Source organism: Eptesicus fuscus, chromosome 18, assembly GCF_027574615.1.
Source record: "Eptesicus fuscus isolate TK198812 chromosome 18, DD_ASM_mEF_20220401, whole genome shotgun sequence".
NCBI lineage: Eukaryota > Metazoa > Chordata > Mammalia > Chiroptera > Vespertilionidae > Eptesicus > Eptesicus fuscus.
Window position 1 is genome coordinate 9,929,737 of NC_072490.1, and position 14,646 is coordinate 9,944,382.

The 14,646-nt window shown below is 52.4% G+C and overlaps 1 protein-coding gene across 2 annotated transcripts in view; it reads right to left on the reverse strand.

The window, feature by feature from the left end:
• Positions 1 to 3,229: 3,229 nt before the first annotated feature.
• FYCO1 (FYVE and coiled-coil domain autophagy adaptor 1) overlaps positions 3,230 to 14,646 on the reverse strand; it is a 68,337-nt gene continuing 56,920 nt past the window's right edge. For both annotated transcript variants that reach the window (XM_054729509.1, XM_008154286.3), the window contains exons 16-18: positions 14,339 to 14,549; positions 8,362 to 8,471; positions 3,230 to 6,648 (exon numbers count right to left, since the gene is read on the reverse strand). In XM_054729509.1, the coding sequence (XP_054585484.1) occupies positions 6,573 to 6,648; positions 8,362 to 8,471; positions 14,339 to 14,549 (397 nt within the window). In that variant the 3' untranslated portion in view covers positions 3,230 to 6,572. The remainder of the gene's footprint in view (positions 6,649 to 8,361; positions 8,472 to 14,338; positions 14,550 to 14,646) is intronic.

Genomic DNA, 14,646 nt, shown 5'->3' on the forward strand with positions numbered 1-14,646 from the left:
GGAGCCATGTTTATTGTTTTTTGTTTGTCTTTTGGGGGGAAATCCCTTGTTTAACCTGATCTCCACCAAGCCATACCCATTGGTACCAAACTCACATTTCTTCCCCTGATTCTTAAATTTTGGACATGAAGGGAACTCTTTTAGATTTGGGGGAAGGGATTTTTTTTTTCCATTTACAAACGATCTGCCAGTTAGCAACATGCCCGTTGAATACAAATACAAGCCATTAAAAAATGTGGGTGTAAAACGATTTTACCTGTAGAATATTTTCATACGAGGGGATTTGTTTAGAAATGCCTTCCTCTCCGAGAATGAAATTTCCATCACTGCATCTGGCTGGGCCCACACATTGAGGGAGAAGTCCTGGTTCCAAGATTTAAGGGTCGCTGTTGGAGTTAAATGAAGAAGTAGATCCATTAGCTCATCTTACCCCCTTTCTTCAAGCCCTAACCTAAGTGGTGACACAGCGGCCATCCTCAAGGACCTTCTCGATGTGGCTCCCAGACCACCTCCGCCTCAGTCGCCGGGCAGACTTGTGAATGAGCCAGCTCAGGTAGACCAGAGTTGACTGGGTGGTGCCCATGAATCTGCATTTCAACAGGCCACCAGGGAACCAAAATAAGAGAATTTCCTTCTAAGAAACTCTTTGGTACTTGCTTTCCATTTACTGACACTAAATGAACAGCTTGACTCTGGAGCAAAACGGAGCCCTGGGTCAGTCTTGGGCTTTTCCTGATGTCTGAACCCTTGGCAACCCAGGCGGCTCCGGGCCTGATCTGAGATGGGTCCTGGTTCCCCATCCCTCTTCCACCACCAGGGTAAGAGAACACCCAACCTTGCTGATGGCCAGGGCTGTCTTTACAAAGGCTTCCGGTTCCACGCATGGACCCCGTCTCCTGGGCCAAGGCCTCTGGAAGCAGGGTGGTGCCGCACTCCCCAGTGCCTTTCCGTGGATGCACCAAGGCCCCGAAGGCAGCTGGAGTCCGAGGAAGAAGCGCATTGCCTCTTCCACGTCTGCTGTCCCTGCCTTTGGTGTCTGTTTGGTAAACGGCCCAGGTCTCCATTCCACTAACACGCTGCCTCCACTGGACGGGGTAGCTGGCTCTGGCCACACCCACGCTGCCCTCTCCCCACCGCTCTTTTCCTCCGATGACAAAGGCAACTTCAGCTAACCTGCCTGCAGTGCGGCCCTGCCGGGAGCCTCGGGGAAGGCCCTTCCTGCTTGTCCCTCTCCTCACCCCTTCTTTGCTCTCCCATCCTTAGAGCCCCTCCTCCTCCCACAGCCTCCAGGGAGAAGACAGTGCCGCCCACTGACCTGGCAGACAGCGTTAGGCTCCCAGGAATGGGCACCTTCTTTCGTGGCTCGGTCGGGCTCCTTGGGAGCAGAAAGCTGGGGGAGGGCCTCCTGAACCCCACCTTTTCTTTGGTGAGGCCATGGAGCCACGGGCCCCGAGCCAAACGTGGTCAGGACAGGTCTCGTGAGGCCCGTCTCACTTGGCTCCCTTTTTAGCCAAGAAAACCATTCATTCCCGGCTCCAGCTGGGGCTGCGAACTCGGAGATAACCTCAGTGCACACGGGCCAGGAGGTGTGAGGAAACCACACAGTTTCGGTCCTCCCACGGGGCTCGGCGGCGGGGAGGGAGGAGACACACATCAGAGGCCGAGGTTGGCCATGGCGCTTCTGCTCGGCTCTACCATCTTCCTGCAGAAGCCCGGGGCGTGGGAAAAGTAAGAGGCTGACCTTTCTTTCAACCCTCACCCACTTCGAACGGCTTTCAGAACAGCTGTGCCCGCCCCCTCCCCTGCCTTTTCATGGCTTCAGCTTCAACTGCTCCCTCCAAAAAAAGCCCGTTTTCTCAACGGGGGCGACAGGTTTCACATTTATTGGGCTTTTCGGATGTGTGTGGGCGGCCAGCTCCTCTCGCCAGATTTTTCCCACGCATCTTCAAACCGAGAGGGCTGACCCTGCCGAGTGTCCTTCTGAGTCACCTGGGGATCGCCACATCCCCCAGCACCGAGGGACGCACGTGGCCTGAGGAGGCGCGGTCCCTCCACGTGCCACGGAGCTGGTGGCACTGAGCTGGCCAGGAGCCTGGGATCAAGCATGGGCCTTGGAAAGCCTGGAGCAGACCTAAGTCTGCTTGGTACTTTAGCCGGTGGGAGATGGGGATTCTGACACGGAGGCCCCCAGATCCCAGCCCCAGACGCAGCACGTACATCTGTGTCTCGGCTCTCCTTCCAGCCCCCACTCCGCAAAGCCACCAAGCCTCTGGAGGGACTGTTCCATCTACAGAGACCCCTTCTCTGTGCTGTTTTGGGTGCTTGGATGAACTCATCTTCCATTACTTCAGGCTGTCGCTGGACAGTCTGAGGCTTGGATTGAGGACATAATAAAAGGGAGTACAGGGGGAGGAGCCATTGATTGCTCACCTCACCTGCACCCTCTCTAAACCTCTCATAGGCCAAGGGAGTTCCAGGAGCTTCTGTCCCTCACCAAGTTGGCCTATGGGATTGCTGAGGGCTTACAGCTGACTAAGGCATCGGGACCGACCAGCGTCCCTAAAGATCCAGTAATTGGACCACTCTGGTAGTGCTCAATGCTGAGAGGGTGAGGGAAAGGAGGAAGGTGGAGATGAATGGAGCCAGGGAGCACACAGATGCAGTTACTCTGAAATAGCCGATTAAAAGGGAAGGGAGAAGCTGGGGGGAGGGGGATGGTTTTAGGGAAGGGGGCTGGGAGGTGTTCTGTGAGGCACAGGGAAGCCAAGGGAAGGAGCTCTGGCATCCCCAGATGCGGCGTGCATGGTGTGGACAGCCCAGCCTGACCTGTCTGACCGTCCAGGAGTGACTGGGACAGCGCTCTGGGCCGTGTGAGTTGGGAGCCTGTGCTCCTCCCTCTGCCAGCCGCCCGGCCTTGTACCACAGGTGGACTAATTGTGGTTTTAAGCCATCCATGACCTCCCCATCCCCACTATTCTGGTAAATGAGTGCTGTAGGTGGAAGGGCTGGGACATGGGAGCCGAGGGCAGCCTGCCTGGCGGAGCGCGGTGGGCTGGAACGGGGATTGGCCCCAGGCAGGTCTGGACGCCCGCCGAAGTGGACCGGGAAGTAAGAGATCAGGCTGTGCTGCGACTTCTCAGAACCAATCTCCCAGCAAGGCAGCTTAACCTGACTGGCCTGGGTAACTTCACCGTGTGCCTATGTCCCAATGGAGTTAAAGATGACACCATTCTCAATGTCATAGTGTTTATTTAAATCCTGAGGTTAAAAATACACTTCCAAACGGTGCAGCAGGTGCTGTAAAGAAATGTTTGGGGATACAAAAGGTTCTCCCCCGCACTGTGCAGGGGGGTGTTGGCGTTTGATGTGCTTCTGGGTAATTCTTTGGCAGGTAAGAAAGAACCAGGTTCCCAGGCCCACTATCCCATAAGTCCACAGGGACTGAGGGTTAGTCGATGAAAGTGCAATTCCGCTCAGAAGCCGTGCACCCGAGGCCCTGGTGTTGCTCTGCAGCCACCAGGCAAGAGCGTCTGGATAACCAGGTTCCACGGAAGCCTTTTTACCAAAATGCCTCCCGATATTTAGATGTATTTCATCATTTTTAAAGCGATTAAGAGGGGAAAGGCTTTAATCAGTCTTTCCCATTTCCTTAAAAGAATCACAATGAAATAAGAAAAAGTTACCCAAAGTTCCGCTAAAAAGCGCCTTTTGGGAGTTTTGTAAGGTGGACAGCTGACAGCAGTGGCTGTGAAGGGCAACCCCCGGCTCTGAGCACCACAAACGGCTTCTCTGCTAGAATTCTCAACCCCCGTCCACGGATGCGACTCACATGGAGTCACCAACGCAGACTTTAAGAAACGACAGTCCGAGGAGTGTAGCAGTGGACATCTAACCGGTGCCATGAGCCACAGGCTGAGGTTTCATCCCCCGCCGGGGCTTCATGGGAGTGGAATGGCTTCAGCACATTAGGTTGGTGACAACGGACATGTTTGGAGAAACCATCCCCTTCATGTTTGAGTTAGTGTGAGGCTTCTCTCCACTTCCCAAACCCCATGGGGTTTTCCCGTTCCAGGTTCCTGCTGGAGAATTTGTCTGTTCCTGGTCCAGTCGGCCTGAGTGCGGTGGGCTCTGTAGAGGCCACACTTCACCCAAACCCGCTTCCTGATAGAGGCCATGTGCTCAGGCCGCTGGGTTAGTGGAGGCTGCAGTGAACAAGCCAGCCAGCATCCATATTAAAAAATAAGTGACTCCCTCAGAGCTGGGCCAGCTGTTTTCCCTTGTTCATTACCTGGGACCCCAAGGTGTTTCCCCCTGGTTGATTTCTAGTGCCATTTTGTCTACTGGCTGAGCTACCACCTTTGCTAGGTCTTCATTGTCATTTGCATTTTTAAAAAGTACCCCAACCCCAAAGCCTCAGTAAAGCGGGGTCCCTGTTTAGAATAATAAAGCTGTTGCCACAAGCCACAGCTCAGGAGGCCAAGGCGGTCTCCAGCTGCAGGGTGCACAGCAAACTCGAGCTCGCACGCAAATTAACAGACAGGAGTGCATCCAACACAAAAAATATGCTACAGGGGCCGCCGTGACCTGGGGATCAGACAGTCCTCCCACCAGCGAAGACCCTTTTGCGACTGCAGTCAACGCTCCAGGGGTGCTCACCATGAAGGGTCCCTGCTCCCCAGGAGTGGCTCTGGGTTGACGGGCCAAGTGGTCTTAAAGCTGCAGCAGGACCGCGAATAGAATGTCCCAGGCCTTTCACAGGAGCCGCCAGCTACTCACTAAGATGCTGGTTCCAGCGAAAGCTAAGCTCTCAGCAGATCCCAGACTGCCCTGCGTTCTCCTTTAACTGTTAGTTTCTTTCACGTGAGCCAGCTACTTCCTATTATGCTTTCCTGGAAGCGGGAGGGGGGGATTCAAAGGCAGAACAACGAGCTCTGAAACCTTCCATCTCGGGCTGTGGCACACCTGAGGACAAGCACATGCTGTGAGGTCTCCGGGCCCTGCCGTGTGGTTTTGGTGCAGGGCACCGCCAGGTCCCTGGCCGTAGGTGCTAGAGGCTCTGGTGGCTCCAAGGAAAGAGCACAGGCCCAGCTTTTCTCCCAAAGGTTCCGTTCACCATTCCCCACGCCCCACTTAAAGGAACCCAAGTCTCCATTTGAATGACAGGTCTGAGCCCATCACAGAAGCCATTTCCTCCTACCCCCGCCCCAGGAGTGCTCGGCTGGGGCAGTGCCCGCGGGGTCGGTGCTGCTCTTAGCCGGGGGCCCTAACCCAGCCTCAAGCTCTCGAAACCGGTCAGGCCAGGCTCATGGATGACAGTGCAGCCCGAGGTGCTGTCACGTGACTTGGTCAGCAGGCTGCCCGGGCCCAGCGCTCTCTCCCTCAGCCCCGGTCAGCGTGGGCTGCCTGGTCAGACGCTCTGCTCAGCTGAAAGGACTGAGGCCCTGGCTACAGGTGGCTGGCCCCCCTCAACAGGCACAGAGGCCATCAAAGGTGAGCTGCTGCGGTGGGCGAAGCCAAGGGCCAGAGACCAGGAAAAGGAAACATCTGCCCCAGGGGAGGTGGCTCCTGGGCATCAGGTTCGGGCTGAGCAGCAGGAAGTGGGCAAGTGGTGCCGGGGAATCTGGCAGGTGGGGAGCAGGGACCAAACGGTGAACAAAGAGCAGATTCATGAGTTGTGCCTGTTTACACGTGAGTTACCTAAGACTTAAGAAGGCCCCCGTTTTTGAAAGTGGTTCTCATCCTGATTATGATCATTAGTAAACATATCTGCACACGAGGCAGCTCCTATTTGTATAAATGAAAGCCATCAGCCAAGAAATGGGATCTGAATGCCAAAGCACGAGCCTGCTTTCTGGTCACACATTGGCGTTAATCGGCGTGTGGTGGGTTCTGTTCCCTGAACACAGGATTATTTCCCGTTCTGATTCTTAGGGGAGATCTGAGAGGCCTGGTGATGAAGGGCTTTGCTCGTGGACAGAAGTGCCCAGCAGAAGGCTCAGGAGGAAGGGGCGGTTGGAGGCGCCTCTGGAATTGCTGAGTGTGGGAGCAACGCCGAACTTACTGGGGCGGAAAGGGACAGGAACATGGCTGGAGGAGGCTGGCTGAGGTCTCGTGAGGGCCCCTGGCACCCTGATTCTCATGATGACGCTGGGACCCAAGGCCTCACCGGGTCTGGCAAGGGCATCTGGCTCATGGTCTCTCAGGATGCCGGGCCAGGCTGGCAGAGCAGGGCAACTCTTTCCATGGGCAGAAGCAGGTACCACCTCTGGCCTGTGAAACTCCCCAGGAGTGGTGAGCCCTCCGGCAGTGCCCCTGCGGGGTGAGGCAGCCAGGGAAAGGCTGCGTGAGCCCTCGGGAGCTGAGCTGCGGGCTGAGCGTGAAGCACAGAGCTGAGCGCATGCTGCCGGGACCATGCAGCTGGGAGAGCAGCCAGGGTGTCGCCGAGTCGCACAGTTGATCAGCTTGGAGTGGCTGGTTGTTTTTGTTGTTTTTGTTTTAGTGTTTTATGTGGCAGGTGAGAGAGTAGTGTTTCCTGTGGGTGAAGTGAAACTGCTGAAATCCAGGTGCGGAGGCTACAGGAAATCACTTCCATCGTAGATCACGGGCCGGTCGACCGTCAAGTGATAAAACACTTTTTTGGAGACAAACCTGAGGAAACAGAGATGGACATGGAGAGCGTTACCCTGAGAGCCGAGAGGCCGAGGCTGCAGGGGCCTGGTGGGTGAGGGTGCCAGTTGGCACAGAGAGCCCTTCGAGGGGACCTCTGCTCAGAGGCCTGGGCCGTACCCCGTTTCCTGTCTATCCAGCTGAGCTCTCTTTCTGCAAAGAATCAGGGGCCCTGGGACATCACCATGGACTTTTGGAGTGCTCTATCCAGTTATTCTGCTAAAAACCCAAGTGGATTGGGACGGGGGCCCAGGTGGGGGGATGTGGCCACTAGCTTGGGCACCACACAGAAGAGACGTGGCTGTGTGATGATCAGGCAGGTCTCCTAAGAGGCAGCCCCAATTAAAGGCTTATGCTGGAGCCAGAGGACATCAAAGGGATAGGTGACCATAACCGTAGCTCCCCTGTCTCAAGTCTCTGTGAGCCCTGGCTTATGGTCGATGCTCATCGACTGCTGGTCCTCTCCCACATCCTTCCTTGGCTGCCCTTCAAGCCGTATCTCCCTATATTGCCATCTCCCGCCCCCTGGCCCTCCTCTCCTGGACCTGGATGTGCTGCTTTGGTACAGGGCTTCCCAGAGACGGCACACGATGCCCCTGCTCCCTGACAAGCGGGCCAGGGACTTCGCCTCACAGTTCTGGTCCTGTTTATCCTTAGCTTTAGCCGCCATTCTTTTATTCCTCTCTCTTTCAACAATCTGTCACTTCACCCACACACCTAGCAACCCATTGAATCCTTCCACTGTACTTACTGAGCCTTTCTGTGACCTGGACATTGGGAACCTGGACATCAGAGAGAGGCAGGAGAGCATGCCGGTTGAGTCCAGAGTCTGGAGCTGGCCAGCTGTGTTCAAATCTGGCTCCATCACTAGCTGTGTGACTTGGGAATGTCACTCGTTTACCTCTGGTCCTCAGTCCCTTGGCAGTAACATTAGGAGAGAGATGGTCCCTACTACCTGGGGATGCTGTGGGGCTGAAGTGAGTCCGTAAGTGTGGAGGGCTGAGAACATACCCGACATGTAGGAAGACTGTAAGTATCCGCTTGTGTGTTTATAAAACTGGTAACGCATCGGAACACTGTAGTATAGGGGTCTAAAATCAGAGCTCTTAATAATAAATGAATGATTTTTCACTTATAAATGCATCTTGAGCCCAGCTGGCGTGGCTCAGTGCTTGAGCATTGACCTATGAACCAGGAGGTCGCGGTTCGGTTCCTGGTCAGGGCACATGCCCGGGTTGCGGGCTAGATCCCCAGTGGGGTGCATGCAGGAGGCGGCCCGTCGATGATTCTCATCATTGATGTTTCTTTTTTTTTTTATATATATATTTTATTGATTTTTTACAGAGAGGAAGAGAGAGGGACAGAGTTAGAAACATCGATGTGAAAGAAACATCGATCAGCTGCCTCTTGCACACCCCCTACTGGGGATGTGCCCGCAACCAAGGTATATGCCCTTGACCGGAATCGAACCTGGGACCCTTGAGTCTGCAGGCTGATGCTCTATCCACTGAGCCAAACCGGTTTCGGCTCATTGATGTTTCTATCTCCCTCTCCCTCCTTTCTGAAATCAATAAAAATAAATTTAAAATAATAATAATAAATGAATGATAATTAATCTATTTTTAATGTCCACCTCTGTTCTTGAGACCAGGGGCAGGTGGCTGGTCCAGAATCTGATGAATGAGGAGCCCCTACCTGGAGAAGGAGTTGTCGAAGATGAGCATGTAGATGCCTGGTGTGCGGACCTTGAGCTGGCCCTGGATGTTCTCCTTGTGGGAATTGCATCGGGTGGTGGGAATGAGGACCTGGGAGGAAGGCAGATAAGGAAAGCCATCAGAGGCTGAAAGGGCCCCATGGACCCTCTGGGAAGACCCTTTATTTGGGGGGAGGAAACTGAGACCCAGGGAGACTGAGTGTCCTGTCTGAGGTCAGAGCTGAACTGGGTTGGGCTGGGATCAGCCCCCAGGGGTAGTGGGGTGCCTTCCACACGCCATGGTTTGTTGATAACTTGTAGCAGGGGTAGGCATGAGTTTCATCCAGATCATGAACTGGTCAACACCTCAAAGGAGTAGACCCCAGCCCCCTCTGACCATGGCCAGTCCCAGAACGCCCACCATCTGCAGAAGCAGTCCCTTTCTGGCTTTAGGAAGCTGGGGCTTATTCTAGGTGAAATCCGTCTGGCTGTTTCCTGTTGGCCCCAGTTTTATACAAAGCAGCAGTTTTCAAGAGACTGGACACTAGGCAATGAAGGACAGGGATCTCTGAGAGAATAAGACGAACCTTAGCTCACTGCTTTGAGAGGAAAAGGAAACAACCACCAGACAGGACAAACAGAAAACAAATGGGAAGATGTATACACAAACCCAACCTCATCAATAATCACATTAAATGTAAATAGTTTAAACATCCCAATTAAAAGGCAGAGATTATCAGGTTGGATAAAAGCAAGACCCAACTCCATCATGCCTATAAGAAATGCAATTTAAATGTAAAGATACAAATAAGTTAAAAGTACAAGGATGTAAAAAGATATACCATGCTACACTAGTCAAAAGAAAGCTGGATTGACTATATTAACATCAAAGTGAGTATTATCTCAAAGAATATGACCAGGGATAATTTCATAACGATAAAGATGTCAAATCATTGAGAGGACATATTCCTACATATTTATGCTCCTGATGACAGAGCTTCAAAACACACGAAGCAAAAAAAAAAAAAGTAGAATTACAAGGAGAAATAAAATAAATTCACAATTATAGTTGGATAGTTCAATATCTCTCAGTAATTGAGGAGATAAGTAGACAGAAACTCAATAAGAAAATAGGCCCTGAACAGTGTTGCTCAGTGGGTTGGAGCAACGTCCTGGACACTGAAAGGTTGTGGGTTCGATCCCTGGTTGGGGCATGTATGGGAGGCAACTGATCAATGTTTCTCTCTCACAATGTCTCTCCTTTCCCCTCTCTCTAAAAATCAATAAAAAATGCAGACTTAAAGAAATAGAAGACTTGAACAACACTATCAACAATTTGTTCTAATTGATTATTATAGAACACTCCACCCAACAACAGCAGAATACACATTCTTTCCAAGTGCACGTGGAACATTCACCAGGTATTCTATTAGGCTGTTAAAAACAACAACTTACATCTAAACGGGTTCAAGTTATACTAAGTGTGTTTTCTGACAATGGGATTAAATTAAAAATGAATAGATCTCTGCAAAATCCCCCAATACTTGGAAACTACATCACACATTTCTAAATAACACACGAGTAAAAGAGAAATCAAAAGGGAGATCCCAAAGGCATGGGAGAGAGTGCACACGGTGTGTCCCTGACACCACAGTACATTCGCTCTGGCTGGAAGCTGCCGGTGGCGAGGGAGTAGGACGGGCCCAAGACAAGCCTGGAGGGGACAGAGATGCATGAGGACCTACTATGTGTGGGCTCTGTGGCAGCTACTTCTGCACATTATCTCGTTAAGTTTCATTAATGTTCGATAATATTCTAATTCCACTGGGGTCTGAGATCCCCGGGGAGTCGAGTGGTTGGGTTTGTTTCTGTGGTCCATGACCTAAAACTTCTGAGCCTGGCCTGAGACACTCCTGCAAGCACAGGTAGGAAGGAGCTGCTGGGCAGAAAGGCTGCCATTTCTACAGGGACACCTGTGCGCCCTGCATCTCCTACCTACACAGTCACAGCCTTGACTACAAAGCAACAACCAAGGGCTCGTTAAGGCAGGTCCTCTGAAGAGGATACATTTAAAATAAGACTCTTCATTATTTTAAATAAATACATCAAAACATCCAGGGGAGATTCATAATGGCTCTGGTGTCAGAGCTCACGCAGTTGAGGTGATAGGACGATAATGGCATAAACCTGAGACAGGGCTCCGCTGTGATGTTTGGGGACACCTCCTGTTGGCCTCCATGCCTGTGGTCATGCCCTGATGTAGGTGATGTGTCTGTAAAACAGTCCACGTTGGTTTAACTCAGTGGTCGGCAAACTGCGGCTCTTTGGCCCCTTGAGTGTGGCTCTTCCACAAAATACCACGGCCTGGGCGAGTCTATTTTGAAGAAATGGCGTTAAAAGAAGTTTAAGTTTAAAAAATTGGCTCTCCCGCCGAAACCGGTTTGGCTCAGTGGATAGAGCGTCGGCCTGTGGACTGAAGGGTCCCAGGTTCGATTCCGGTCAAGGGCACGTACCTTGGTTGCGGGCACATTCCCAGTAGGAGGTGTGCAGGAGGCAGCTGATCGATGTTTCTCTCTCATCGATGTTTCTAACTCTCTATCTCTCACCCTTCCTCTCTGTAAAAAATCAATAAAATATATTTTAAAAAAAAATTGGCTCTCCAAAGAAATTTCAATCGTTGTACTGTTGATATTTGGCTCTGTTGACTAATGTGTTTGCCGACCACTGGTTTAACTGATCTTTCTATGGGCTCCAACGGCTTGGGGTCCTGGTACAAAGCAAGGGTTCTATACTAAATGGAAAAAGCCAGTTAAAAAGGCCACATACTGTCTGATTCCATTCACATGAAATGTCCAGAATAGGCAAGTCCATAGTGAGAGTAAGCTGGTGGTTGCTGGGTAGAGGTTAGAAAGGACTACTAGTGGGTCCATATTTTGGGGGGATGTGATGAAAATGATATGAGTAGACCCTGGTGTTGCAAAACTCTGTGAATATATTTAAAAAAAACAAAAACACCCAATGACTTATACATATTAAATGGATGAATGATAGATATCTCGATAAGTAAGACGTTAGCCTGACTGGCGTGGCTCAGTGGTTGAGCATCCACCTATGAACCAGGAGGTCACAGTTCGATTCCCAATCAGGACACATGCCTGGGTTGCAGGATCAATCCCCAGTGTGTGTGTGTGTGTGTGTGTGTGTGTGTGTGTGTGTGTGGTGGTGGTGGTGGTGGGGGAAGGCGAGGGAGGGGGGTGCAGGAAGCAGGCGATCAATGATTCTCTCTCATCATTGATGTTTCTATCTCTCCTTCTCTCTTCTCTGAAATAAATAAAAAAATATTTTTTAAAAAGTAAGAAGTTAAAAAGATCCTGTTCCCAGTCCCGGTTCTTCCCTTGACTCCCTCTGTGGCCCCATGCGGCCACTGAGTTTCTCTGACCAAGCCTGGGTCCTCTGCCCGGAGTGCAGGCCTCTGCCCTCACAAGGGTAGACTCTAGTTCCTGGTGTACTGTTTCTTTAACAAGTGCCTTCCCAAATTCAGTCTCTAAGCTCGGTGTCCAGGCATGGAGGAAGTCACCCTGGAGAGGGTGCGGCAGGGTGGGGAGTGTCTGACCGGTGCCACCAGAGGTGGGGCCGGCCTTCTGCTGTGCTGCTCCTGCCTGGACACTTCTTCTCTAACCCATGGCCCCATATGCTTCTCTTGGTTTGGCCCAGGGTCTCCTGCCCCAATCGCTGGCCCCCAGGCTGGGTTAGGTGACCACAGTGCCCACTCCCTCTGATTATGACACTCACCCCAGAATCACGGCTGCCTATTTACTAGGGGCTCTGATTATATCGTGAGCTCTTCAAGGGCAGATCCCACGGGCCCTACAAAGCCCAGTACAGAGCAGAAGCTCAATAAATGGTTGTGAACAGACTGCAAGCACGAGCACACTCCCTGTGTCTGCACCTTCACAATCACACTGCATCCCGCTGTTTCTTGTAAGACCCAGGTTGTCAGGGGGCCACACAGAGGGGTCCCCAGGACCGAAGCTGAGGATGTGTGCTGGACCTTCCCCAGGGTGACATCTGTTTGGGGACCTCAGGAAGAAATAACAACCTCCACCTACAGCTGGCTGGGGACAGTGGGCCTGTGAAGGCAGAGGAGCAACTGAGCACCCAGCTCACTCCCCCAGCAGATGGGCTGCTTCTGCCCCCTGGCGTTCATTGTGGGAAAGGCAATGGTGGTCATAACCCGGGGAAGGCACCTGGAAGCCAGACAGGAGGACAGCTCCCCCAGGCCCCCGAGATTGTGATTCCTGGTACGAACCACACAGGTGTGGCAGGTGAGTGACTGGGAAGGGGAGAGACCCAGGGCTCAGCCACGTGTGGGCAGGTAGAATGGTAAAGGCCCGGACACCTGGTTTAGTCACCTCCTCCCTCCTGGCCACAAACACCCACAGTGTTAATCCTGGTGGTCGCAGTGCTAGGCGCTTGGTGGGCCTGGGGACCGGGAGGGTGAACAGCGAAGGTGCTGGTATAAGCTCTTGGCTGTGCGGCAGGGTCAGCGCGGAGCTGGTAAGTGCATCGGTATCACTGCTGCTCAACCAACCACATAGGCAAGTCACTATGCACATCAGCTTCCTTATCTGCAAATCGGACGAAGACCTGCCCATAGAGTGAGACACCACCCTCCCAGTGCCCAGCTGGCAGGTCACCCTGGGTCCATTCTCAGACCACATGCTCCAGGACCTCCGGGCTGGGGGATCGCCACCTCTCAGGAAGGAAGTGCCCCAAAGCTAGGTAGGTGGCATGGTTGTCAGCCCCCAAAATGACGAGAGGGCAGAGCAGTGTTCAGGTAAGAATGAATGAGACTGCCTTCAGCTCGGAGGCCTTCCCATCCCTAATCCGAGCCCCTCAGGGCACACCAAATTGCTCTTCTCTATCCTGATTCTTGCAATTTTGGAAAATGATTTGGACAAGCAAATTAAGGCCTAGGATCCACCCCTAACCCCCGTCCAGCGTGGCTAACTGTCCTCACCATTCCCTCCACTCAGTGATTCAAATGGAATTGGGGTTTTTACCCAAACCAAACTCTCATCCATTGTCCCCTGCACCATGTCCCTGCAGAGGTACAGGCATGGATTCTGACCCTCTTCCTCACCCCACATTCAATCAGCCACCACGGGTCCTGTTCACCTGCTCATGTCCCAAATCCCACCACAACCTCTGCACTCTTGACTTCCTCCCCTTGATCCAGCCCAGTGACCCTCAACCTGGCCACTCACTGTAATCACCTAGGGATGTCCCTGCCACACGCGGATCTCATTTCGTGGTCTGGGGAGTGGCCTCGACAGTGGGTCTAAAGACACTCCCCAGGTGTTTCTAATGTGAGGCCCAGGTTGAGGACTGTGGTCCAGGCCACCGTCAATATTGCAAGCTTAGGATGTCTTAGGAGTGTATGAACTGGTATCTGGCATGAAGATTTCAAGTCCAACCAACCCAAGTGACACAGTGGCTATATTTTTGTGGTGAGATGTTGAACACCCAAAGCTAATGACCAGAAGCAGGGATCTCAGAAGATGGTGATCTCTCACAGTGATACTTAATTGCTCTGCATGCACGACTCTGTTAAAAAATAATCCTTACATTGAGCCATCCGTCTGCATTCCTCAACATTTCAACTACCGATCTATCTGAAGGTCAGACTGAAGCTGTCTGACAAAGGAGTGACCTGCAGACATTTGAAGACTGCTCTCCTGAGCTTCCAGGTCTCTCCTTTCCCAAGCTGGACAAGCCCAGGTGCAGTGCCTGCTCAGTGATGCAGCCCAAAGGGCTCTCCCACTCTGGTTTCTCTCGGTGTCCCTCTCACAGCTGGGACCCAGAACTTTTCAAGAAAGGCCTGCCCAGAACACAGAACGGCCACGGCCCTGCTATAGGGAGGGCCTGGCCAGGTGCCCTGATGTGAGCCCGGGCCCGCTGGAAGGGAGCTGGCCTTACCTTGCACTGATCCAGTGGTGTGTCCTCTGACTCCCTGAAGACCACGCTGAAGGAGATACTTTTGGGGTCGGAGGAGAAGACCCAGCTGATGGTGAGGCCTGCCTCGGCCACAGTGATGGAGATGAGGCTGTAGGTACTGGACCTCACAAACAGCTCCCTGTTACCTTCCCCAAAGCTGGCAATCTCATCCACTGTGAAGGGCAATTTTACCCTAAAAAAACAAATGCAGAGAGGGACCTGATCAACATGGGCAAACTGACTTAATGGTAATAAACTCCTTCAGCATTTTGTTGTCTGGGAAGCTATTT